Source organism: Lagopus muta, chromosome 5, assembly GCF_023343835.1.
Source record: "Lagopus muta isolate bLagMut1 chromosome 5, bLagMut1 primary, whole genome shotgun sequence".
Taxonomy (NCBI): Eukaryota; Metazoa; Chordata; class Aves; order Galliformes; family Phasianidae; genus Lagopus; species Lagopus muta.
In genome coordinates, this window is record NC_064437.1 from 32,380,885 (window position 1) to 32,406,319 (window position 25,435).

At 38.9% G+C, this 25,435-nt stretch overlaps 1 protein-coding gene across 9 annotated transcripts in view; it reads right to left on the reverse strand.

The window, feature by feature from the left end:
- Positions 1-25,435, reverse strand: part of PCDH15 (protocadherin related 15) — a 678,253-nt gene that overhangs the window by 221,263 nt on the left and 431,555 nt on the right. For all 9 annotated transcript variants that reach the window (XR_007376985.1, XM_048944599.1, XM_048944600.1 and 6 more), the window contains 3 exons: positions 14,228-14,388; positions 10,384-10,539; positions 1,856-1,975 (listed from right to left, as the gene is read on the reverse strand). Coding sequence is in view for 8 of the 9 variants with exons in the window: in XM_048944599.1 (XP_048800556.1) it covers positions 1,856-1,975; positions 10,384-10,539; positions 14,228-14,388 (437 nt within the window). In the remaining variant the exon portion in view is untranslated. The remainder of the gene's footprint in view (positions 1-1,855; positions 1,976-10,383; positions 10,540-14,227; positions 14,389-25,435) is intronic.

The following is a 25,435-nucleotide window of genomic DNA, read 5'->3' on the forward strand; positions in this document are numbered from 1 at the left end:
TCAAGAAGAGTAACTGTTATCCTCACCAAACAATACAATCACAGCAAAATTAGCTCACAAGGATCGAGTCCAGAACTTTTTGGTGGATGCATCTGTCTCAACCTTCAGGGTGAACCAGAGACCTCAGAGATCTAAAATTGACTCTGCATTTGAAGATTCTTTTGGCAAGCTAATCAACTTCATCTTTTGATTCTAAGAGCCAAGAGTTATGGCATCAATCTGTACAATAGCTAAAGGAACCAGAAAAACATCCAATATGTTTTGCATTCATTTTCTTCTTCTTGACTTTTATATACGTCCCCATTAAACAACAAAGTATTTAAGCTAAATTGAATTCTAGATAACACTTCTATTTTTTTACTTTTTTTTTTTTTTTTCTTTTTTAATTCTCAATTGGTCTCTAGTGAAAATTATCAGCATTACAGCTTTTTCAAAAGCAGCAGCCTGTCACTGGTGCCGAACTACACTGGGCATCTTCAACACACAACATGGGAGGATCCTAAAAGTAGAGAAGCAAAAATATTTCTCACTATGCTGTACACCTCATTTTTGAGCGTGGCAAAACTTTCCCAGGTTAAGGAAGACAATTCACTTGTAGCAGATGTTTTAGGGTATCTTCCTAGCAAGAAGAGAGAGGCAGTAAAGCAGCTTTACAAGTGATTTCTGTCAAGCATACACTATCACATGCATAAAGGCTCTCTACTGATGAACGAAGTAGGTTTCATTAACCAGGCATACGACAGAAATTAAGCAAACATTTATTGAGATGACTGACTGTACCAAAGTTGCCCCAAATGGGAGTCCTTCACTATTCTACATAACTTAAACTTATGTCTATACTGAAACTTAGAATCAGAGTGCTGTTTTCCCACAAAAAACGTTTCTACTCAAGTTAGCCTTAAGTAACAGCAGAGATTTTGAACAAGAGATTGCTAAATCTATTTCCTAAGTACTTCCTCACTAGAGTACTTTCTCATCAACATTATGCATGAGATGAATAGATTATCAGGTTAGCATACTTAAATTATCACACCACCTGATCCCCAGTAACAATGTTCTTAGCCAGTGGCAAAACATACCTTGGTTTTCAAAACAGCACTGCCAAAATAATTTTAATTTTTCAAGAAAATGCAGATGGATGCTTCAAATAGATCAGTCACGCAAAAAATGCATTGCAATAGAGAAATTCACAAATCTGAGCCTAAAGAACATGTATTTCAATACCTTTCAAAACTTTTGTCTCTAAAATGACAAGCTTGTACAGACCCCAGACATAGAACGTTACTGTTTCATTTTAGTAATATATATTTCTTTTTCTAAGTGGCTTTATGAAAAAAGAACAGAACACAGAACTCTCTTTCTCTCTCTCTATATATATAAGCAGCTCCATATAGGAAGACAGAACGTCTCTCATGAGAAACTTAGCAGTGGCTATGAATATATCTTAGCTATGAATCCATTACTGCAAGTGTGGAGGAATGAACACAACAATCTGTCACAGACAGAAAACACATGCCAAAAAAGAGAAGGTGTGTGAACAACACTAGAAAAGATGGGATGATTGATGCTTCAGTGTTATAGCTGATAGTAGAGCATGGCATTGAAAAGAAAGATAAATTTGGGTGAGCTTATGGGACAAGCAAGGTGGATAGAATAATCTACACTGGTAGTAAGTTTTCAAGTTTAGAATTTATGATGTCCAACAGCAGCCACTTACTCATTCCTTATTTCAAAATCATATATATATATATATATCATAAGCAAATACATATATATTTATTTATATACACACAGATACATATGTTTTTCATATTAAAATATATATGCAGAAAGGAAAAAAAGTAAAGGCACATACTTTGTCATTAGGATTGTACTGGATGACATACTCTATCTGGCCATTTGGACCATCATCGATGTCAGTAGCACCATTGTTTCCAGAAAATCCTGTAAAGATGGTGGTCCCAACTGGAGTCAACTGCAAGAGGAGGGGAAGAAAAATGCACGTTAAAACTCTGCGGCATAGAAGAAACGATTAAGGATTCACGTATGAAAGGCACTCATTTTTTTCCCACTGTTCTAATATGTATGTCACAGCCACTGTTCTCTTTTCCCCTTTATTCAGACTGGAAAACCAAGAATGAGAAAGCATTTAGACACAATATACTCAGACCCTGCTTTAACTGATGCCAAGGGTCATATGGAGTGAAAGAAATTTCCATCCTTATTAGACACATCCTATGCATCAGGGTAGCTCCGTGTGTTTTAGAAAAGGTGAAGATGAAAATTAAAAAAAAAAAAAAGTATTGATTAAGTAAACATAAATAGATAAAAGTAACTAAAAAGCTACCTTTCCAGACCTGGGAAGGAAAATTAAAATGACCCGTAAGACAAACAGAACTTACTCAACACTCATGAGAGCACTGACAACACCAAATAACACCTGTACACACAAAAGCACACAGCTTTATGGCTTTAAACATAGGCAAGAATGATATTTCTCCAATACTTTGCTGGCAGAAACCAAATATTCACAAAATTACATTTTGAAACTTTATCAATTTCTAACTATCCTAGGGTAGGCAAGCTGCAAGAAATTGAGACCTACTGACATCAAAGATGTGAGAATTTTTTTTTTCTTCGAGGAGGTGGTGAAGTCATTGTCCTTGGAGGTGTTCAAGAAATGTGTAGATGTTGTTCTACAGGACATGGGTTAGTGGGAAATACTGGTGATATGTGGATGGTTGGACAGGTTGACCTTGGACACCTTTTATAATCTTGGTGAGTCTATGATTCTGTATTCTAAAGACAAAAAATCCAACCCTTTCTGAAGCTGACATTTCTGACTTCTAATATTCGGAAAGCTTTGTGAGTAATCCACCTGAGAACCAAATGAACAAACAGCCCTGGATCTGACTCAGACATCATTCACAGCTGTACCTCTTGCTGCTGTCCTCTCACCATGCCAGAATGCCTGACCCCTACATGCATACGCAGGTCCAGTCCAGTTTACATCCTTGCCACGAGTTGCTGCACATCTTAAAAACTACAGGGTGTGAAAAATTTCGAGTGCTGTATGAAGAGAAAGTGGCAAAGGATAATGGCTCATTCGGACATTTGTTGCAAACGTGGACTGCTATTTAATTTTCACACTTAATGGTTCATAACATGAAGCAAGTATAGGAGGAAATAGGTAGCTGTCAGACATTCATAGCTCCCAGTCTGTTGTCAATTTATAAACCTGCTAATTACTTAAAGCCGTTTAATAGCTGACAGTGTCCTCTGAGAAATATCTTCACAGCTCCGAATACTGAAGCTCTGAAGTAAAAAACAACAATTCCAAAGTTAAAACTGGCACGGGGCTTAACTTCTGCACCATCCACACTTAGGGCATGGTAACCATCTGTAGCTCTCTGGCTACAAACTGGCCTACTGCTGGCACAGGCAATGGAATCATCCCACACACAGGCTGTAAGCTGGCTCCACGGGGCTATTAACTGCTCCTAAGGCAGCGAGCTGACCCTCAGTGCTGTGCAACTCTTTGCTTTGCACTTTGCCTGGGTGCAGCAGCCTGCAGGGAAGGCATTACGCACTGACTGATGGTAGGAAACCAGACCCCTCTGCTGTGCTTATGGGATACTGACAGGGTGCAGATAACTGATTATGGACACCCCATCCCTGGGGGCATTCAAGGCCAGGCTGGATGCAGCTCTGGGCAGCCTGGTCTGGTGGTTGGCGACTCTGCACATAGCAAGGGGGTTGAAACCACATGATCACCACGGTCCTTTTCAACCCAGGCCATTCTGCGATTGTATGATTCTACGATTAAATGATAGCGAAGGAGACAGCTGCAAAAATGAAAGAGAGGTATACATCAGAATTACAACTGCATGCTCTTACAGCACGTCAAAAGATCTGCATCCAAAGTAGTTGGCTACAGACACGCAGGCCTTCACAAACCTCACAAGCAGAGGTCCAGTTTCCCTACGTTTTCTTTTGTGCACTACAAATATTAGAATCGAGATTGAAGAAAATCCCATATCACTCACTATTCCTGAAAACAGGAAAAAAACGAACACATCTACTCAGTTTTCCAGGCTGTCTGAGATTTCATGGCAAAGAGCAGCTCAACCTCTGGAAAAATTTAAAGATCTGACTACTTGCCTCAAATTCCATATGTAATCATTTCAGAAGCACTCTGTGCGTAATGCTACACTATGTCTATACCCCAAGGTCTCTCATACTGTGACAATTTACTCTAACAGCATCACAACACACCTCAGCCACCCCAAAAGTAGTGAGCCACCTGGGGTCCTCCCAGAGCAGAGCAAAATAAAATAAATGTGATGAGGTTACAAATAGCGTTAGGAAAGCACACTCAGTAATAAATATAAACCTTGCCAGGAAAGCTAGGGAGAAATCTGTGGAGAGCACAGTTGAGAACTCAGTTAACTGTATACACCGTGACCATATATATGGCTGTTCTTTATGAACATAAATAAGAGTCCCACTATTCTTGTTTTAAAATTGATTATTTGCATTTACAGCCCTTTACAAGATGCAGCCTTAAGAATAAAGACATACAGTGGCAATGAAAGGCATATTTTTCTTCTGAATATTAAAGAGGTCTCTATAAGACACACAAAAAAGCTGGAACAAGCATAGGGATTTTAATCCCAGTGTCTCTCCTTTAAGTAATTGAGAAGTTCCCTCCTAGAGACCTTCCCACTGACACCTCCACCAGCGTGAACAAAACCTGCACAAACTCCAACGATCCAACATTCTATGGTCCAATCTTCAGTGAAGTCTGCATCTGCCAAAAAACAACTATCCTGAATTACAACAATTAAATCACAAGAAATTAAGTGTCAGACTGCAAATTTCTCAAGTTCTACAGAACCACATCTATAATTCTGCGCATCTGAATCAGATCCACATTAAAAAAACCTGAATTAATCAATTGATAATCTAATCAAGCAGTAAATCCTACACCCCTGACCCTGCCACAGCAGGCGTGCAAGAAGAAGCAACCAAGCCTACATCTTCAGCATGAAAAGAAGTTTGTTCCTATTCTTAAGTTGCTAATTTGAGATTATATTTATACAAAAAACAGACAGAAGGAAGTTTCAGTCACCAGTCAAGGCTTGCGCTTGAACACCATGCTTCCTTTGGCAACAGAATTTCTTCACAGGTTGAAAACGACAGATTGGGTGGAAAAATCTTCTGACATCAAGTATTCTGGGACACTGGGGAGGAGGATCTTTGGCTCCTTTGGTTTGCTTCCCCTTTCCAGCAGGTTCCAAAAATAGCTCCAAAAAGTGCCACTTGAACCTACAGAGCCGCACTTATCCCACTTCCTATTAGATGTAACTACCTCGAGAAACACTCATGCTTTTTTTCTCTGTATTAAATGTAAGTATCTCCTACAGGAAGAAACACAGTAAGCTAATGTTTGAGCACTGCGAGTTTCTGAGCTTATTCAAGATGGAATCATAAAGAAAAACAGGCATTAGCATTAGCATCAATGTAAGGATCATCTCAGTGAGAATTCAGTGTGTTGAAAAGGAACTGTGATGACAAGAAACAAGTAAGATTTCAAAAGAATGTAATTAAAACACAAAGAGGAAAAGTATACGATAAATCTTACTCTTCCACAGCCAGCAACATTAATGCTTATAAATTTAATTCCATGTGATTTATATCTCTTAGGAATCTAGATTTGGACAAGAACATTGAACATTTCCACAAAACATCCTGAAAATAAGTTTTCTTATTATTGCCTTTTTACAAAGCTGAAAATGAGTAATTTTTCACCATAGCCCTGAAGAGCAGAGCACAGAATTACAGTTGATCATTCTGAGCTAATATTCTTTTGATGATGTCTACCTGCCGAGATTAATTATTTCAACACCACATGGAAAAAGGTGTGAATAATCACGCCAGAAGCAAAGAAAATTCAGGACAAGTTCAAATTCTCAACAGCACAAAGCCAGACTTTTAAGACAGCTGAAGTTACACTTATTTTGCATGGACTTACTATCTGTGCCAACTTACAGGAAAAGAATTAAGCCTAAAATAATGGTTTATAAGTGAAAAATTACCATAAGTGTGTAATGTGTACATACGTGTATTAAAGCAACACTGACTTCAAAGAACACTCTGGTAACTTCGCTAACTTTTCCAAATAAAACCTGATACCACATCAACTCTGTCTCAGCATTACAAGATTTTAGTTTCTAGTCCCCGTATCAGGCTACACGTTTTCAAAACCCTTGGGGCCTTTGCCTATACAGTGTTAGTTGAGTTGCACAATTCTTCCCCATTTCAAAAAAAACTGCATGCTTTTCAGCCTGTCAGAATGTTATTTGGGTATACTGCAATAACTGATATCTTTAGGTCACTAATACACATGGTCGAAAGTAGCCCTGGGCTAATGTCATCTTGTCAGGAATTTTTTCTAAATAATGATGTGACATTTTCGTATGAATAAATACATATAAGAAAATACAAAGGAAATAGCCTTTTAGAGTATTTATAGTGGTCGGAAAATATTTAGCATGAATCTTAAATAACTAGTTTCTGCTTTTACAAGGGGAATCATAAGGCTGTGGATAGCGGTTGGATTTGGTATTGGCTGAGATGCTCACATTTTTTCTGTCTTGATAATGTTGATGAAAGGGCTAAGCTTAGCTCCCAGATGATAACAGCTCTGTTTGTGCTTTGCTAAGCTATCTGAATTATTTCCTATTCAGTTTCGTAACCCAGAAGATTACAAAGAGTTTAATTACAATATTAATTCAATAGTGTAAGTACAACTTAATTTTCTTGTTAGCAAAATATCAAATAATTTCAAGCAGATTGATCTTGTGTGTCTGCATTAGATCCCTCCTAATATGACTATTAGGACCAGAGACAATGGAGATTTTAAATTTGTATATATAAATATAAATATATATATATAAATATAAATAAAAAAATACAAACACACGTGGATATATGCACACATGTATATGCACAAATCTCAACAGCTGCATCTACTTGTCTACATACACACAAGTAAACTGCTTCCTTTGCTTGACTTTAAGATGCCAGAAAATAGGTAATAATCATGAAATTTTCTATTCCTGAACTGAAAGATGACTTCAAAAATCAAGTAAATGCAATGACAGTATTTCTGAAATTACATCCATGCTATTCCTGATACTGTGAAAGATGTCTACAACAATATGGAAAAGTCCAAAACATCCAATGATGCTTCTTGTAGCATTAATTTTAAAATGCATGAATTCAAAAGAAAATGGGAAAGGAAAATTGGTTAAGAGCCATTACATACACTGCTTTAATTCTACCACATTTTATAGCTACAAGCGGAAGGAGCTTGGCTGCGTGAACATGGTGCGTGCTTCCTCGTGCTTACACCTCAGCATTTGTAAGGGCCACTGACAGAAAATTCAATGAATCTGCAAAGTCCTCCCTCTGTCTGGGTACAGACATCCTTCTTTTCTAACCGAGTATAAAAAACTGAGATACACTCAGCTATAAAGCAAGACGGATATTGCCCTACCAAATCTAGCTCCATCTAAGCTCTCAGAAAAAGAGAAGCTCAATTTTAAACAATATCTTCATGAAAAGTCATGTGAAACTAGGGTTTGCGATGGAATTAAGATAACCGCCACCTTCCTTTACAAACGTTTTTCAGTATGTTGTGGGCAGATCAATATCTGACAGAAGAAGCACTCCATTTCTCCAAAATATTATTTACCACCTAACATTTCTGATACCAAAAAGCCTCCCAATAAAATAAAACCCAGTATTTACAGCCATTGACCAGCATTACAGTTGCCAGTAACTATTAAAATAGCTTTGATTATCTCTGGAAATCTAAAATCAAGGAAAACTGAAAACCACCACTTGCCCCCTCTCCAGCATAGTTAAATCCACTAGTGGCAGTGCCAATTTCTAGCAGGATAACCCACTGAACACATAATCATTCACTGAAACCTTCTAGGAAGGCTGAGATGCTTTGTGAACTTTTTTTTTCTCGTTAGTTAATGAGAACGTTAACCCAGGGGGTAATCCTGAATGGCACAGTGGTGCCACCACAGAAGATAGAAGCCTAACAGTGATAAAATGAAACAAAGTAGCTAATTATATCGAGACTGCAGCTGGTGGCAAGAGTAAGATTGCATTTCACTCAACAGTAATCCAAATAAACGAGTGCAGATTTTTGAAACATATAAAGCCACTGAATATAAACTATTCTAAATGGTGCATTTTTCTCTCTGCCTTTTGGACTTCTAATTACGGAAAATCCTTGCTTCCTTCATCACAGAATCACAGAATTGCAGGGGTTAGGACCTCCAGAGATCATCTTGTCCAATGCCTCTGCTAAAGCAGGCTGCCTACAGCAGGTCACACAGGTAGGCTTTCAGACCACTCTTGAATATCCCCAGTTAAGGAAACGTTGGGTTTTCCTTCATTTTTAATCCTAATACTTTGAGCTGAATTAGTTCAGGACTGATCAGACAACTTCCCCACTCCTTTCCCTGGGGACTATTGGATTTCCTGAACACCACCTGCCTGCATTCTTGGTCACTTAAAGCAATGTAGTGATCCTAACAGAACATAGGGTCACACTGAAAAACCAAAACTCCCCAACACACTGAATAATCACTAAGATACATAACTGGTTTAACTTCTTAACTACTATAAGTGAAGATGGAAAAAAAAAAACCTGTCTTTCCCTTCTATTGGTTTCAGTCTGTACACTTCTACTTCACAGAATCATAGAATGGTTTGGTTTGGAAGGGACCTTTAAGATCATGTAGTTCCAACCCGCTGCTATAGACAGGGACACCTCCCTGTAGACCAGGTTGCTCACAGCCTCATCCAGACTGGCCCTGAATGATTCCAGGGATGGGGCATCCACAGCTTCTCTGGGCAACCTGTTCCAGTGTCTCACCACCTCACAGTAAAGAATTTCTTCCTAACATCTATCACAGAATCACAGAATCACAGAATCACCCGGGTTGGAAGGGACCCCAAGGATCATGTCGTTCCAACCCCCCTGCCTAGCAGGGCCACCAAACATACACATTCAGATCAGGTTGCCCAGGACCCCGTCCAACCTGGCCTTAAACACGTCCAAGGACGGGGCATCCACAACCTCCCTGGGCAGCCCGTTCCAGGGCCTAACCACTCTCCTAGTAAAGAACTTCCCCCTAACATCCAACCTAAATCTTCCCTCCTTCAACTTGGATCCATTTCCCCTAGTCCTGCTGTTGTCAGCCCTTTTGAAGAGTTTACTCCCCTCCTGGGTGTAGGTTCCCTTCAGGTATTGATAGGCTGCAATGAGGTCACCCCGCAGCCTTCTCTTCTCCAGGCTGAACAAGCCCAACTCCCTCAGCCTGTCCTCATAGGGGAGGTGCTCCAGCCCCCTGATCATCTTAGTCGCCCTCCTGGACCCTTTCCAAAATCTCAATGTCTTTCTTGTACTGAGGGCTCCACACCTGGACACAGTACTCCAGATGGGGCCTCACAAGAGCCGAGTAGAGAGGGACAATCACCTCCCTGTCCCTACTGACCACCCCTCTCCTAGTCTAAATCTACCCTCTTACAGCTTAAAATCACTTCCCATCATCCTGTCACTACCTGCTCTTATAAAAAGTCCCTCCCCAGCTTTCCTGCATGTCCCTTCAGGTACTCAAAGACCACACATATGTTCCTGCTTCTCATTTACTGCAAACACATGTCCTTTGTGCTGTTTACTAACAGATTATTTAATACCTAAGAGAATAAGAAATGCAATTTTAAAGTAAAATGAAATATTATTTGCTTATGAAAAAAAAAAATCAACACACAAAGCCTTCAAATAATATGTACAAGTCTAATCCATAGATTTCTACTCTATTAGAACAAAAGAACAAAATACTTCAATTCACAGGTACCATTTAATAAACAGCAGTAGTTTGAACTTTACCAGCCTACAAGGTTCTTAATAAAAACTTCTGACCTACATTTATTTTTCATAAATAAATGTGGTTTACTTTCAGTCATGTTGATAAAGTTGCAAAATGCAGTAGAATATTTTGTAAATGTAACATAAACCAGTTGAGGCACAGCTTCACAAAATTCCATCTATTATATGCATTCTGGCGAAAGGCATGTTGATCTTTGTAACTGTTGGGAATCAGGAAGAGTAGCTCTCATGCTAAAAACTTACTGGCTGTGCTGCATTTCTCCAAATTGACACAAATGAAGGGATTTAAAAACTACTGCATTTATTGAGCTTTCAAACAAGAAGTGAAAGAAGTTGGCTTCTCACAACAAACAAACAATGTATAAGAAATAGGTAAGAAAGAAAGAAGAAAAGGAATCAATTCTGACCTCGTTTACTGCCACGTAATATCGCTGCTGCTGGAACTGAGGTGAGTTATCATTCCTGTCTCTCACCACGATCCGCACCTCATGGTTGATAATGGTGCCAACCTTTTTGTTAACACACTGGACTTGCACCACAATGGACTGGATGGACATAGGAGGCTGTAATGGAAAATACATGTTGTTAATACAGTCGAATATGAACTGAATGAAGAGTTAAATGCTACACCAACGTTAGCACTGCTCAGGTTCCCCGCAGCCTTTCAGTCTGTGTTACGTTTGATGCTGTACTGTGTCTTTCTAGACTCAGAATGCTTTTCCAAGTGTCCTGACTACTGCTCATGCTGGAAGTGTTTCACACAGACCTCCATGTCTCACAGCTGTACTGTGCAGACTGAGCTCTGCCAACTGAATGTGCTAATACAAAGATAAAAAGAGCATATAAAATTCCTCAGCAAGATTAGCTTTTCACAGCTTTCTCAGGAATGAAAAAAACCCACACATTTTGACTGAATAATTGTTAGGTTCTTCAATAACCAATTCCATTTCAATCATTATTTGAAACCTAGAAAATGCCACACATTTTAACTTCTGATTGGTTAGTATTTGAACTGAACGGTCAAGTCAGAAATAAATTGAATATCCTACCACTTGCATTTATCAAGTAATTTAAAAACAAATTAGTCACCTCTAAGTGAAGACCATCCAAAGCCCTCTTGTTTTTATTACAGTGAACGCCACAATATTCAAATAAAAAAATTTCCTTTTTGATTTAGTATGTGATGTGCAGCAGAAAGCAAGAATGCACTGAAAGGGACAAAACAAAAAAGCTCTGCATTTATTAACCTCAGAGCCTTCAAAAGAATAAACAACTCAAAAACATAATTTAAAAATGCCTATGTACTCTACAGCACAAAGAACACAAACAGGTTTTTGTATTGAGATCCCTAGACTTACAATTATACCATAATTATATATCTGCATAATTACGCTTTCACTCATTCTAAATGGAACAATTTCTCTGAGTGATTGATTTTTTCCAGTTTTACTACAATGGGTTTTAGAACCATATGGTTTCTTCACCCTTTAGACTGATCAGTTTTTAAAGAGTCGATAGACATGGGAAAAGAAAGGGGGTTTATGCTGCTGCTGAGATCTTACACGAAAACCTGTTCTTCCCTCATCTCCTTAGACTCAGCTTTCTCAGCAATTAGGTACAGCATAAGCATTTATCTGGGAGTTGGTTCTCTTTGCTGTAAAAATCTGCATCCAATTACGAGATGGTTCTACTTGCAACAAAAGTAGGAACACGTCAAATATAGTCAGTAACTTAAAAATTAAGATTTGAGCATTATCTTTTCTATTTTTCAAGCTGACATTCTTTGCAAGCTTCCAGAACACAATTTTTAACCCATTTTAATATATTTAAAACACAACTGAGGTTAAATGCTGCTTTTAGTAACACCTACAAAAACCACATCTGTTTGTAGCAGTCTATAAGTAAATCTACAAAGTTCTGGATTTGCAACCATCGCTCGGTCTTTTTGATAAAGACGTGGAAAAAAAGAACAGTTTTTTTTGTCTCTGCTGAGGTATGACCAGTGTAGGGCTGTTTTTACATGTAATCGCTGCTTGGTGAGTGCCTAGCTATAAAATCAGGTCTTTAAATGAGCACATGTTGTTTTCATGATTTACAAGCAATGAATGTAAATACCTAAAAGCACAATATATATTTAATCACACTGGGGACAAATTATTCTAACACACCGCGGCAGTTTGCTTCCTCTCCAGCTCTAATTCATCTCGATCCATTCTTCCTAAGCACTTGAAGCTTTGGTAAAAAAGTCTTGAAATGTCTTTCTATCTGATTCTGTTTGGAAAATATATTGTCATTCTTGGTGAAAATCAATCAATGGAATCTAATAAATTTCTTTCAAGAGAAGTAATAAAAAAAAATGAGACCAGGTTATCTGGTTCAGAGAGATGACAGGCAGGGTTACAGCAGAAAAATGGGAAGAGAATCCAGACGTATTGCATGCAATCACATATGCTCCATTTGTGACTGAGACTCCAATTTCTGCTCCGTAATCAAAACTTGAATTTTAAGGATTGAATTAATAAAAAACCCAAATTCTATTGTAACTACTAGGATTTGTGTAATTTTCACTTGAGGAATGAGAAACACAGCTTCTTTTGTTAAACAAGCAAAGGAAAGACAAAAACTGCACACGCCATTGGGAGTTCTGTACAGCTCTGCTTTCGACGGCTGGAAACAACCTTTAGATTGGAGCCATATTAATCAAGTCCATGGTATAAGGTTTACATATTCAGTGACCGTTAGGCTGAGTTTTCATGGGTTGTTTTCATTTTCTTTAACACGTAACTTGATTGAGATTGGGACCCCAGAAGTCAGGTACAGTGGGGATCACACCCAAAATATCAGTTATCCTAAATTACATTTTTTCTTTTCATATTCTAACACATTTAAACAAGCACAAGTAATTTTACTCAGCATTGAAGTATTAGGGATCAAAATGTATACAATCCTCGTTCTGCATACTAGGCTTTTCTCAGTTTTGGTTCATTATAAAAATGAGGAAATAATCCCTTAAAAACAAACGGAAGAACAGTATTAACTTTATGTAAATTAAGCAAACATATACTGTCCATTCATTTCCTTGTGATCTGAGCCCAAATCTTGCACTTGCAGAACAACACTCTAAAGTGTCTTTATTCATGATGATGTGCAGCATTTATGAGTTTAGCTAGACTGTTACTGAACTAGTGCTGCTGCAAAGGCAGCTGGGTGTTTGGCACTTGATGCACTGGGATTTCCTCACCCCATCACGTCCATTCTGCTATGTTTTGTGCTGCATACCTTCGCTTCACATATTAAAAGTTTGTGAATGAAAGCTATTTTAAGCCCAGTTAAATTCAGATAAGCTTAAAATAAAATAAAATAAAATAAAATGGAAAGGACAACACATGTTGTTTTTGAGAACGCCTCAGACTAAATGGAGAAGACAAACCAATTATCAAGATAATGTAAAACAAACTGATGCACTCCAAGGAGAACTTCACATGATCTTTGAATCACTCTTTCCATGTTGATTACAGTCATTTGTTAGTTTTTCTTGCAGCTTCTAAATTGTAGTATATGCTTCAGCGTAACAGTAAAACAGTATCTGCAGTTTTAGAAAGCATTTCCTTCAAAAAAAATTGGTACAAATGATAACACTCCTTCTCATTTCGTATTTTTAGAAAGAAAAAAAAATGTGGCCTAACAACAGTCATCTAATGCTAATAGGAAAAAGCTACCACACCAATTTAATGCTGCCTTCAAAACAAATACACAAACAACCTCCCCTTAAACTAGCAGATTCTTATTTGAGCACATCAAGTTTTAGATGTGAATTGTAGTATATACAGCTCCATTGCTTTTTCTCCCATTTCATAAGCTGTACACAACTAGAGCAAGCTTTTGCTAAAAGACACTAAGTGTAAAACGGACACGGAGCGAGCAGCACTTCACCTCCCAGACAAAAGTAGCAAAGCAAAAATTCTCCTAATTCAACAAACAATCAAGTTTGGTTCCGTATCTATTTCTGCCAATACGTGGTCATTTGTTCTTGTCTTTACTCTCGTCTTTGCCACATGTAATTTTCATGACCAAGTTTCACCATGCTCCTAAGTGCGTTCTAACAAACAATCGATTCTGTTTGCAGTCATCTGGGGACAACACATCACATTACAGCAATTCTTATGTTCACGATCATCCTGTAAGTATACACAGATTCAGAAAATGAAGTCTAGGGGAGAAAAGAAAACAAACCAAAAGCTCCAAACTTACATCTCTGTCCAGAACTCGGCCAGTGCTGTTTAAGTACAGCCTCTGGCTGATGGGATCAAGGATCACCCAGTAATCAACGTTGTCTTTTAAGGAGAGCTCAATGGTGGGGTCCGGCCCTGCTGCTGTCCCTTTGATCAGCATATTGTCAACCAGGATAGTGCCTGCAAAAACAAAAGGCACACAGGGAGGAATTTTATGTATGCATTAACATTTTTATGTATTTTGATAACAATGTCAACACTAAAAAAATACCAGAAACCTCAGTTAGAAAGCTGTATTTTATGACTCGAATGATGTTTAAGCCTGAGCCTTATTATCTGTAATGAAAAACTGCCTCTGACACTGAAGTTTTTTCATACAGTACTACAAGAAAACACAAATTGCAATAACTTCTGTTGAAGAAGTGATCCACCAGGAATACCTATTTAAAATTATGAGTTTTTTCTTCATCAATTAATCATTACCCAATCTTAACTCAAAGGAATGCACTTTTCCATAGCAAGAGTGATACACCAAGGAGAAGGAGAAAAGGTACAGTTACAGAAAGCTCTCTTAGAGCTTTACAAGAACAGAGTGGTACTAATTAATGCCAAACATCTTTTCAACGTACATAACGTTCTTTTTCTTTACTCTTGTCCCATCTTGCCCGTTAGATGTCTTGCCCAACAGCTTGTCTAGCCAGTTCACAGTATCCATGACACACATGATTTCCCCTGTGAAATTCCAACTTCCTTTCTAAACGTTAAGCATTACTGACCACCAGAAATGTTCCACTGCGGAGCCTCAGATGGGAAAGCACAGTATTTATATCAACAGTAACATTAATTATTGGTCTTATTGTTTTCCAGTTTTATTAAGGAGAACACAACTGTAAGGGTTCCTCAATTATTTTGAAAGTCCTGTTTTAGAGATGACAGTAAGAACACCATCAAACATCAGCAATTTCAGAACAAGTGTGGTCTTCCAGTCAGAAGAAAAATATCATTAGCCATGTGAGAAAAAACAGTTTTAGGATGTGATCTCTCATGCAACAGGTTCTGTACAATTTTACCTCAAACTAGTGGAACTGAAGCAGCATACAGCTTCCCATAGATCACCACCATTATTTTTTTAACAGAAAGAGAATTTCACCACGAAAAACAAGCTGACTGCCAACACTGCAATGGTTCTAAGCATTTATGTTCGATTACTAATAAAATCCACCAGTCTATATGTTGCCCTCATTATTATATGATGCCCTCAATGATAATGCAAAGAAAAGTCAGCAATAAAAACTAAAGATTGTCTGAATAAAAGGTGCGCCAAAAACAGCCTTTCCCCCCAAAAAAGTCAAGATAATGAATACCACTGTCACCATAATGGTTTGAGTGCTTCCATTTCTTGCAGTCTTTCTGTTCAAACCTAAATGTTAAGTCTAAGTTCTGGCCCCGTCTTTGGACTGCAATGCCTCAAAATGGAGGAAAGGGTTGCAAAACAGTAGAATATAGCAAACATTCTACATGCCATTTGTATGTAGGTCACTCAAAAAATAATGCCTTCTCCTTATTTGAATGTAAGTTACAACAGACACAAAGAACATAGCAACACTATTTGATAAAGCAAGTTCTCAGCTATAAAACACTTTATTTCAACATAGTCACCACCATCAGTCTGTTCACACAGATCAGCTCATCAAGATACACTTCATTTCACAGTGTGACAGTTGTGCTTGGCCTTCTGGAACATGGTTTGACTTTCACATTGCTGTTGTCACTGCTAAACATACTACCCGCCACCTCACTGTGCTCACATCCACTCCATAAATGTTCAAGCAAGCATTGATGAACATCAGTGGGCACCATTTCTTCTGCATGGAGGAATTCACTGACACCTTTGCTTCTTACGTACTTCCACATCAGACACCACTTTGTCAGATCATTCTTCTACTGATATCTGTCACATGGTGACAAAATGGAATATTGGTGAGAAGGTCCAACCTCTACTTCCATAACACTACCATTCACCTATGATGTCATGGGCCAACATAATAAAATAGACAGCATTACTTTTGCAGCAGTCCTTGTAAGCAGCTTTTGTACAGTATTGACTTGTTGCTCCAAGGAGGTTTCACCCTCCTTTGTAGAGTTTTTAGAAAACTGGCTTATGTCAAACTCAATCTTAAGGAACGGCTCCAATAATCAAACAATGACTCAAATGTTTAGCATGGCTGAAAAAAGCTATTCCAATTACATAATTTCTTTTCAATACTTAACCAACTTAGAATCTTGATGTAATGATGAATTCTGTATAGTCTCTAGTAAGATACTGCTACTTAATTGACCTCGCTGCTTTGAATTCTGCACTCAATTTCTCTCTCCCCTGTTACCCTCCATAAAAGCTATCTGCTCAATTTAACAGAATACTTCTGTTTGGTTTTCATACAGCAATTCTTTTGTTCTTCAAAACAGATCGGGCTTTCTTCAGGTATTCATAAGGCACTCGTACTCTCTCATCAAGAGACAGTAGTGTGCCAGTAAGTCTTTTTAAACTGTTTTTTTTTAAGTATTATTTCTATAATGTATGATCCAACATAGCTGTGTTTTTTTGTGTTTTCCTTCAATTAACTTGCTTCAGTTCTTACATCCTGCCTCTGCCCTTGGCTAAAATGTCAGAGGGCTAAACTACTAGGAAAGAATCTGATTACGTGCAGACTCTGTGACGACTGTACAGACAACTTGTCCATACACTCACTGTACATGCAAAAGCAAACACATATCTTAATATCTGCAATGCACTAACACAATAACTTTCATAATCTTTTTGCAAAAAGCCTGAACGATGTTCTGGAGGAAATCAAGTCTTTACCTTGCTTGAAAAATAGCATATCTTCTCCTGGAACTAAATTGGAATTTCCTTTTTACTCTACCTGGGGCATGGTTGTTCAAAGTCCACAGAGATCACCAGAGTAAGGATCCTGCATATCACACTGAGGATGGAGGGGGTCCATATAAACGCCCATTCCACATATCTCATTTACACTCCAGATAAACAAACGTTTAGTATCTTCCAGCACAGTTCTCTTCCTTTCGGTCTTGTGTGTACAGGTCATTGATAAGGACAGCTAAAGCTATAGTTAGTGTTTTTTCCTGGCTTTTTTTTGCCAGCTGATTAAGAAAAGACTGATGTGAAAATTAAGATTTCACATCAACACAAGTCAAGCAATATGTAGAACAGCTTTTCATCGTGTGTGGAGACCAGAACTGGAGTGCTTCTTCACAGCCACTGACACCGGATGATCACTAAGGAGTCATGTGGGAAGATTATACAAATTGGCAATGGATTAGAATGGGATTAGTCTCAAGGGATCAAAGTCAAGTGAATTGCTAGCTAAAAGCAACAAGGAAAACATCACCACAACCACAACAACAAACACAGATACAATCTACCAAAAAAAGAACAATGCTATTTTCAGGTGTAAAACGATTCTTTTGAAATAATGATGTTTACCCACGAATGCTACTTGCACTTGTTAGGAATTACTTGACAGGTAGTTACAAAAGAAAATAGCAATAACAAAAAAATCATGAAGCATTGCTGTTTTACTTGTAAATATTATGACAATAGTTCTACAGCACACTATACCTCTGAGAGCAATCAGAAACGCTAAAAATCTGCATTAGACTGAAATAATAGTGAAGTGTTCTGTACACATTAATCTTGGCAGAAGGTGATCTTTTCATGGGAATGGCATTATAAGAGACTCAGACGCAGAAGCTGTGAAACACAATTTGCTGTTTACACTCTACTCGAAAGAGCAGACCCTTAGTGCTCGTGGAGAACTTTCTCATTAAAAGACACACCTTAGGATTTCTGTAGTTGAATACTCCAGCAAAGCTCTTTTTATAAAGAGCCAGTGAATTATGACTGCCTTGGGAATAAGCCTCATGCCAACACATGAATCAGAAAACAGGACCTAGCTGAATAAAATTTGCAGAGCTTAGCTTTCAGTAGTTACATTTGTGCCAGTTTCCAAAATCCAAACACTACCAAAAAACAAACAAATAACAAAAAAACAAAAACAAAACAAAAAATAAATAAATAAATAAACCAGGTTCTTTATTTTCAGTGGAATTATTTCAAATCTATCAATTAAACACTGAAGTGGCCCCAGAATGGAGCCTTGCAAACCCCACTAGTGACTAGCCATTAGCCTGATGGAACCCCATTTACTGTATATTTTTATCCTTGAGTTTGACCCAGCAGCCAGTTATTCACCCATCATAGTATGTACTTGTCCAGAAGGATACCAAGACAGCCAGCAAGAAAAGCTTTGCTAAAATTAAAAAACATTACACAGAATCAGTCACTGGCTTCCCTGACTTCAACAGGACTTTCCCTTCATGAACCTGTGACCTATTCTGCCTTTCTGGCTTTTTTTCCAAGAATTGTTTCTTCTCCTACCTGAAGAGATGATGAAAAAGATGTAATGGAGTCACAGGAGCAGGGTTTCAATTTCCTCAGCCACTGATCTCAAGGCATGTGGAGCACATCCACTGCCACACTGATGCTACCAAAGGGGTGCAGCAGTGCAGCATGCAGAGGCCTGACTTCATGCCTGCAAGCGAGACTGAGGATTTTCATATCCTAGATGATTAGACTAGGTGACCATGAGTTGCATCTCACAGTGACAGATTAGGCAACTTGTGTTTTTGCAAAATACGAAATATAAACTAAACAAATCTTATCGCTGTTGTGGACAAAAGCACAGAGCCTTTCACAAGGTCCATATTGGATGGGCCTCCAACTACAAGTTGGAAAATTGACAGAAAGGCAAAAAGACTGAGTGCTTGCAAGCTACATGGCTGAAGCTTGAAGAGAAGTGTCTGAAGCTGAGACAGAAGTACAGCCTCAGGTTTCGACCATCCAAATGTATTTTTCCTTCCTTTAAGAAAAGTCTGAAACTTGCTATTTTTTAAGCTGACAGAAAGCTAAAATCTCTTGCAACAGCATGATTAACCTCTGATATCACCGAATTACATTAGCAGCTACTTCAACTGATTGATGTATGAAAAGGTTACACAATCAAAAATAGTATTTTGCTGTTCCGCAGAACATATTTTTCATTTCAGCATATTAATCAAGTCTATATAACAAGTCCAATAACATGTTGGGGAATTTACATTAAAAAAAAAAAAACAACATGATGTTTTCTACAGACTGGAACAAAAGTTGTGAATATTTCAGCCTGCAATATTTAGCCTGAGAGAATTATGCATGCTAAATTCATATGGAAGAAGTGACTTTAGGGAAGAGTCAGCTATCCTACGCACTGTACCCACACAAAGGCACAAGTATATTAAACGAGAAATACGACATACTACGTATTGACTTGTGGGAAAGGAGATCAGTTTACAAAAGACAAATGATAAAAAGATATCAGTTCAAAGGCATATACACACACATACTCAGTTCTTCGAGCTACAGTAAGGTCAAGCACAAAGAACAGTCAACAGATGGAAGATAACTCGTTTCTAATTTCTAAAACAGTCTTGTTTTTTTTCCCCACACTTAGTGCATTCAACAAAGAAATAAAACCAACCAAGGAAGAATAATAAGAATTGGAAGCCCTGTAGAAATGAGGAATTCCGGAGACAGCTGCTGTGGAGAGCAAGCTTAGACTTGATAGCTTGATATTCTACATAGTTTTCATAGCAAAATCTGGGTTATGAACTTATTTTTCTATATTTCCAGGTGCATGTCTGTAGATAAGGATGAATTACATTATGATAAATTAGAAGTCAAAAGAAAAATAAAACTGTATTGCAAAACTAAGTTCTGAACACTACCCTCAACTTACTTAGATCTATGCTGTAGATTAATGGACACAAATCTAAGATGATTCTGCAAAGCCACATCTAGGATCACAGAACACCAGTTCTTTCACTTCACATCACCAGCAGACATCTCTGAAGTTTCCAAGGTTGTTTCAAGATTATTTCTGTGCTCTCCTGGCCCATTTCCTCTCTTCCAGGCTCTACATGCAGCCACAGCCTCTAAACAATTACAGAGCATAGATGAAAGTAGCCCATGACTTAGGCCATTCAGGTTTTAGACTTCTACTCCTGGTCATCCCATTAAAACCTTACAATTTCGCACCTCAAGTAACTGCAATAATCTAAGTACTACAAGGAAAAGGTCTACCCTTAAGACTTTGCACAGTGCCTGTTTGGGTCCACAATAGTCTAAGCTGATCCATGGTTTTGGTTTAATTCATCCTAGACAGAACAATGACATAGGTGTAGCACTAACTCCTGCCTCAAGATGAAAGGATGCGGTAAAACGATGGATGACGCTTCCTCGTGGGGGAAAGGCAGTAGTGCTGGGATTACAGCTACTTGAGATCATACACATGCCTGTCCTGTGGGACATAAAGAGCCACAATGCCTCCCCTCTGCTTCACCAATGTGACCAGAGTCACAACATATCCTCATTACTTCATGACTCATACATGAACAGGAAACACCTGACCCACAGCATTCACTCTGTACACAATATCATAGCGAGAATGAAAAGTAAGAGGTAAAGGAAAAGGTCAAATGAGAACTCACTAAATATTCAAACACTTAATTACTTGCCTTTCTAGTTGTGCAAACCTAAATCAACTTGTTTCTTTTCTTGCTCCCCTTTTAAGAGGATGCACAAGAGGTAAACATATAAACAGTGAGCCTGGAAAGAGAAATGGAAGTCCAGAAGAAGTCCAGAAGAAGGCATAGCAAAGAGTGAAGTGGAGAGTTTGGGTCACACAGCGGCACTGACAGTTGTAAAGAAAAACAAACAAAAAAACAAGCCAAAGGATGGAGTGGGGACAGAGATAAAAAGAATACAGGTTGCAGAGATGATACTGCCCTGTCACAAACGGTGCTGAGGACTGGGGGAGCTGGGCGTTGGGCTGGGCCCAAACCTTACAATTTGCAAACTTACTTCATGTAAAATCCTACACAATTTTCTCAAGGCTGCATATTGAAAAATTATGATAATGAAGAAGCATTTCAGACAAAAACAAGTGCCTCTCCGTTCCTCACACAGACATGGGAAAGATGTAACAACAATGAATTCTGAAAGCTTAAAAAAGGGAAACATGAAAGAAGTTGTTCTCTTTTTTTTAAATGCTTGGGGATGCAGCAGCAGGATTGCTGCTTGGTTCCGAGGGGGTCCTCTTGCTCCTCCTTTAAAGTTTTTCTGGGGGAAGGTCACCACAGGGCCCCATGCTGAGGCTGCTGATGTTGATCTTCTATTCCCTTTCTTCAAGTGCATCTGACAGAAGGCCTCTTAGTACTGAGAAACTTAAATTATGTAGGTAAAGCATGCTGGTATCCAAGGACTGACTCAAGTTTGTAGATTTTTAACACAGCAATATATTATTTCTCCAACAGAATTCATTACTTCTGTCTATCGATTGGCTGTACGTATTGCTTCTGAACAGAGCATTTCTGCACAGTACTGTCATGGTCTCACAGAACCTTTTGGATTGGAAAGAACCTTAAAGTCCATCCAGTTCCAACCCCTGCCATGGACAGGAATACCTCACTCTACGTCAGGTTACCCAGGGCTCCAACCAGCCTGGACCCGAACTCTACCCACAGTGCTACTCCTAGATATTACAGTACCAACCTAAAGTAAATGGGAAAAAGAAACAGCAGTCTGCCCAGAGCACATGAGCAAGCACTGGTTTCTTCCCCCCTCCTGCTACAGTGCCCACACCAGTTTCCAACATTTCACTTCTCTCCTGTAACCAGCTCAGCACACTGCTGTGCATGCCCACCCACAGCACTGACAGCTGAGCACCTCCACTGCCCCAGCTTCAAACCATCTATTACACACATTCTGTTCAGTCGGTGCTGCCACTGGACAGAGCCTCTAAATGACACTGAAGGCTTTTTTTCTACATTTAGCAGAATTTTTGCAACGTGGAACCACATTAATGTCTTCCTTGGAATGAGACCATGGTCTGAAAAGTCCTCTACTAAATGTTTGATGACTTTTTACTGCACCTGGCAAAGCAAAATGAAGAGACTGCAACAGAAAGGAAGATTTTTGCACTACAAATCAGTCTTTCTTTTCCTGAAGAAACCTTCTAAAACTTCTTCTTCTGGAGTCATTTCTATTTTTCTTACTATTTGTAACCTTGGAAGATTGTTCCAATAACCTTTACATCTCTAACAATCCTGGATGGACTTTGATTTCAAAAGGTAAAATAAAGAAGTCCATCAAACACTGATTTTTTGAGAGGCGTTCTACAGATAAACTCAGCATTGTGTTTCTCTTATTTGTTCTGAACTTGTAACCTGGTATCTTTCTATCCTCCAGTATCTCCAGTGCATGCTAGTCAATAAATGTATACAGCTCTAACCTCTTTTCAGAGAAGACAAAGGATCCCAGCCCACACATCTGATCCTTGAAGATGGCTGCCCTTCATCTCTCATCATTCTTGCTTCCTTTCTCTGGGTTTCCTCCAGCTTTCTTTTGTCCTCGTTCAAAAGATCTTGACTGTACCCACACACAGTGTTCAAGAGATACATTCACCTAGTGGCAAAATGACTCTTTGAAAGACAAAGTGATCTTTTCCTTATAATTTTTAGCATTTTATTCAGATTGATAACAGTCACCTCAACAGCCACCTTCACATATGAAGCTGTGAACAACTTTTTGCCTGATAGGCACCACTTCTCATTTCTGTGCATCACCACTTTATATCTGCCATTGCATCTCCTGCTCACTCAATCATCAAGTTCTCTGCATTCTCCCATCTTGTTGTTTTTGTTTGCTTATTTTTAAAAAATTTCTCTGGACACCCTTGCCAGACAACCCAGTCCCCATGCTTTTGGAAAATTTATAAATATGCTGAATAATCAGGTCTTGGCATGCAGCTTTACAGGAATTCACTAGTGACTATCCTCTACTGTGAGAATCAGCCACTTTGCTCTTTTTGTTATTGTTGTTGTTGATGTTTCTCATCTATTCACACAAGAATCCTTCCTCTCACTACACAACACAGGTTTTGCTAATCACAACTGCACTTGCAATTTGACAAATCAAGGTGAGTTGTAACTCCCTCATCCACATGCTCCTTGGCTCCAGATCTCCCTTGTCCAAAGGCTTAATGGCTTGACAGCTATAAAAGAGACATTTGAGACATTTACAAATCACACAAACTCTACTTCAAAAGCTTCTTAAAAGCCTATGACTGCACAGAATGATTAAAGTGATTATATTTTCCTCATGGGACTACTTCCAGAGAGCTAACTGCACATGTTCTAAGAGCACTGACATGCTAACTGAAGACCAACTAACAAACATTCTGATTGCTCTCCAGAGCAGCAACTGTGAGCTGTGGCTGTGCAGAGCAGCAGGAGAGCTGGGACTGATCAAAGGGCAGTGCAGGGCTATGGGACAGCCTGGTTCCCACAGCCAGGGGCCGCTGGCGACTCCAGGGCCTCCAGTCCCCTCTCATCTCCCAGGAGGGCTGCTGAGGCTCTGACAACCACATGGGTAAAATGTCTACAGCAGCACAATTTCCAAGATTTTATATTTGGATGCTTCGTCTGTGCTCTATTTTTAGTTTTGTGAATGTGACTAAAAACAGGTTACAAGATTCTCCATTACCTATACAAAAACTTCCAACCTTGAAAAAGTATTCGCAGACCACCGCTCTCATGTGAGACATCATGTACAGACAGAGAGACATTTAGCATTAACAAGAAATGTTACTCTACAGAGTATCCACACCTACAATGGAAAGGCAGTCAATACAAAAAATACACAGGCTACAGTGCCTGGGAAACTTAAAAATAATACAAAAATATTCTTCTTACAAGATAGCTCAGAAATAATATAAATGCACATATGACAGTTAGCAGTTAGATAGAAAGTCCTGGGGCTATTCCAGCACATGCTTTGCTACTCGTCTCACTTCCCAGAAGACCTTGGCAATGGCAATTATCGAAGGCAATTTCTATTTTAAGACACAGTGAACAATGAGAAACTGCAGCATAGGAAGTTCCGCACAAATGTGTGAAGGAACTTCTTTACAGTGAGGTGACGGAGCACTGGAACAGGCTGCCCAGGGAGGTGGTGGAGTCTCCTTCTGTGGAGATGTTCAAGACCTGCCTGGATGCCTACCTGTGCAACCTGCTGTAGGGAACCTGCTTTGGCAGGGGGGTTGGACTCGATGATCTCTGGAGGTCCCTTCCAACCCCTACAATTCTGTGATTCTGTGATACATATGAATGCAAATGCTTGAAGGATTTTGTTATTTGGAACCTTAGTGACTCACTCACCCTTTGAGGAAGGAAGTGCATCAATACCACTACCCCCTTGGTGGATGAGCCCTTCAAAGGGCTCATTCAATTATCCTGACATACAAGCTGATTGACTTTGGCTGTTGCTACCCCTAGTTTGGAAATGGCAATCCTGGAGCTAGGGACTGAAAGAAGAGCCAGATGTATGAGCTCCTCATCCTTAAGCTCTGGAAAGATCATAATGCTTCTTAGAAGAGACCAACAGCACTGGGTGTCTTTAGGAAGTTGTTAGATGAATTCCATCAGGAAAATATCCCTACAGCTGGAGGAAATCACTTCCAACTCTGAATTACCTTGGTGGTTTGAGAGACTCAGTAGAAACAATGGCCAGTGTTGCTTCCATTTGCACACATGGTCTGTTTCTGCTTTTGGTCAAGTTTATGTATGCCACAACTGGAAAGTTACTCTTTCCCTTACTGAACAGTCAGAGATAACAGAGAACAGCTACAGATAAACCCTGGAGCAAAAGGTGCCCAGGTAAGGGAACCTTCATAGAATTCCAACTGTGCTCTGCCATGTGTTGTGACACTGAAATTACCCAAAGGTAACGAATTTTGGAAGCTTCTTGCCACAGTGTTAAAAACAGCAAACCAGCTTTTGCACTGAAAGAAAAAGTTAACACTTCAGAAAATAAGCTTATTGCACCTTTACATGTTGCAAACTCCTGGCTTTATTTTGTTTGGTACTTTTTCTGGGGAAAAAAATATGTATATTAGTAAAATTCACGTATACCTGAGCTAGAACTGAGCTCCTGGGAACACAAAATCTCTGATTATGTACATAGTTTATTATGTTAGGAACCAGCAAACAAAATGATTTGCATTTAAAAGAGAAGCGATGTTCCCAAGGGTATCCAGCCTTCCCATTTAAA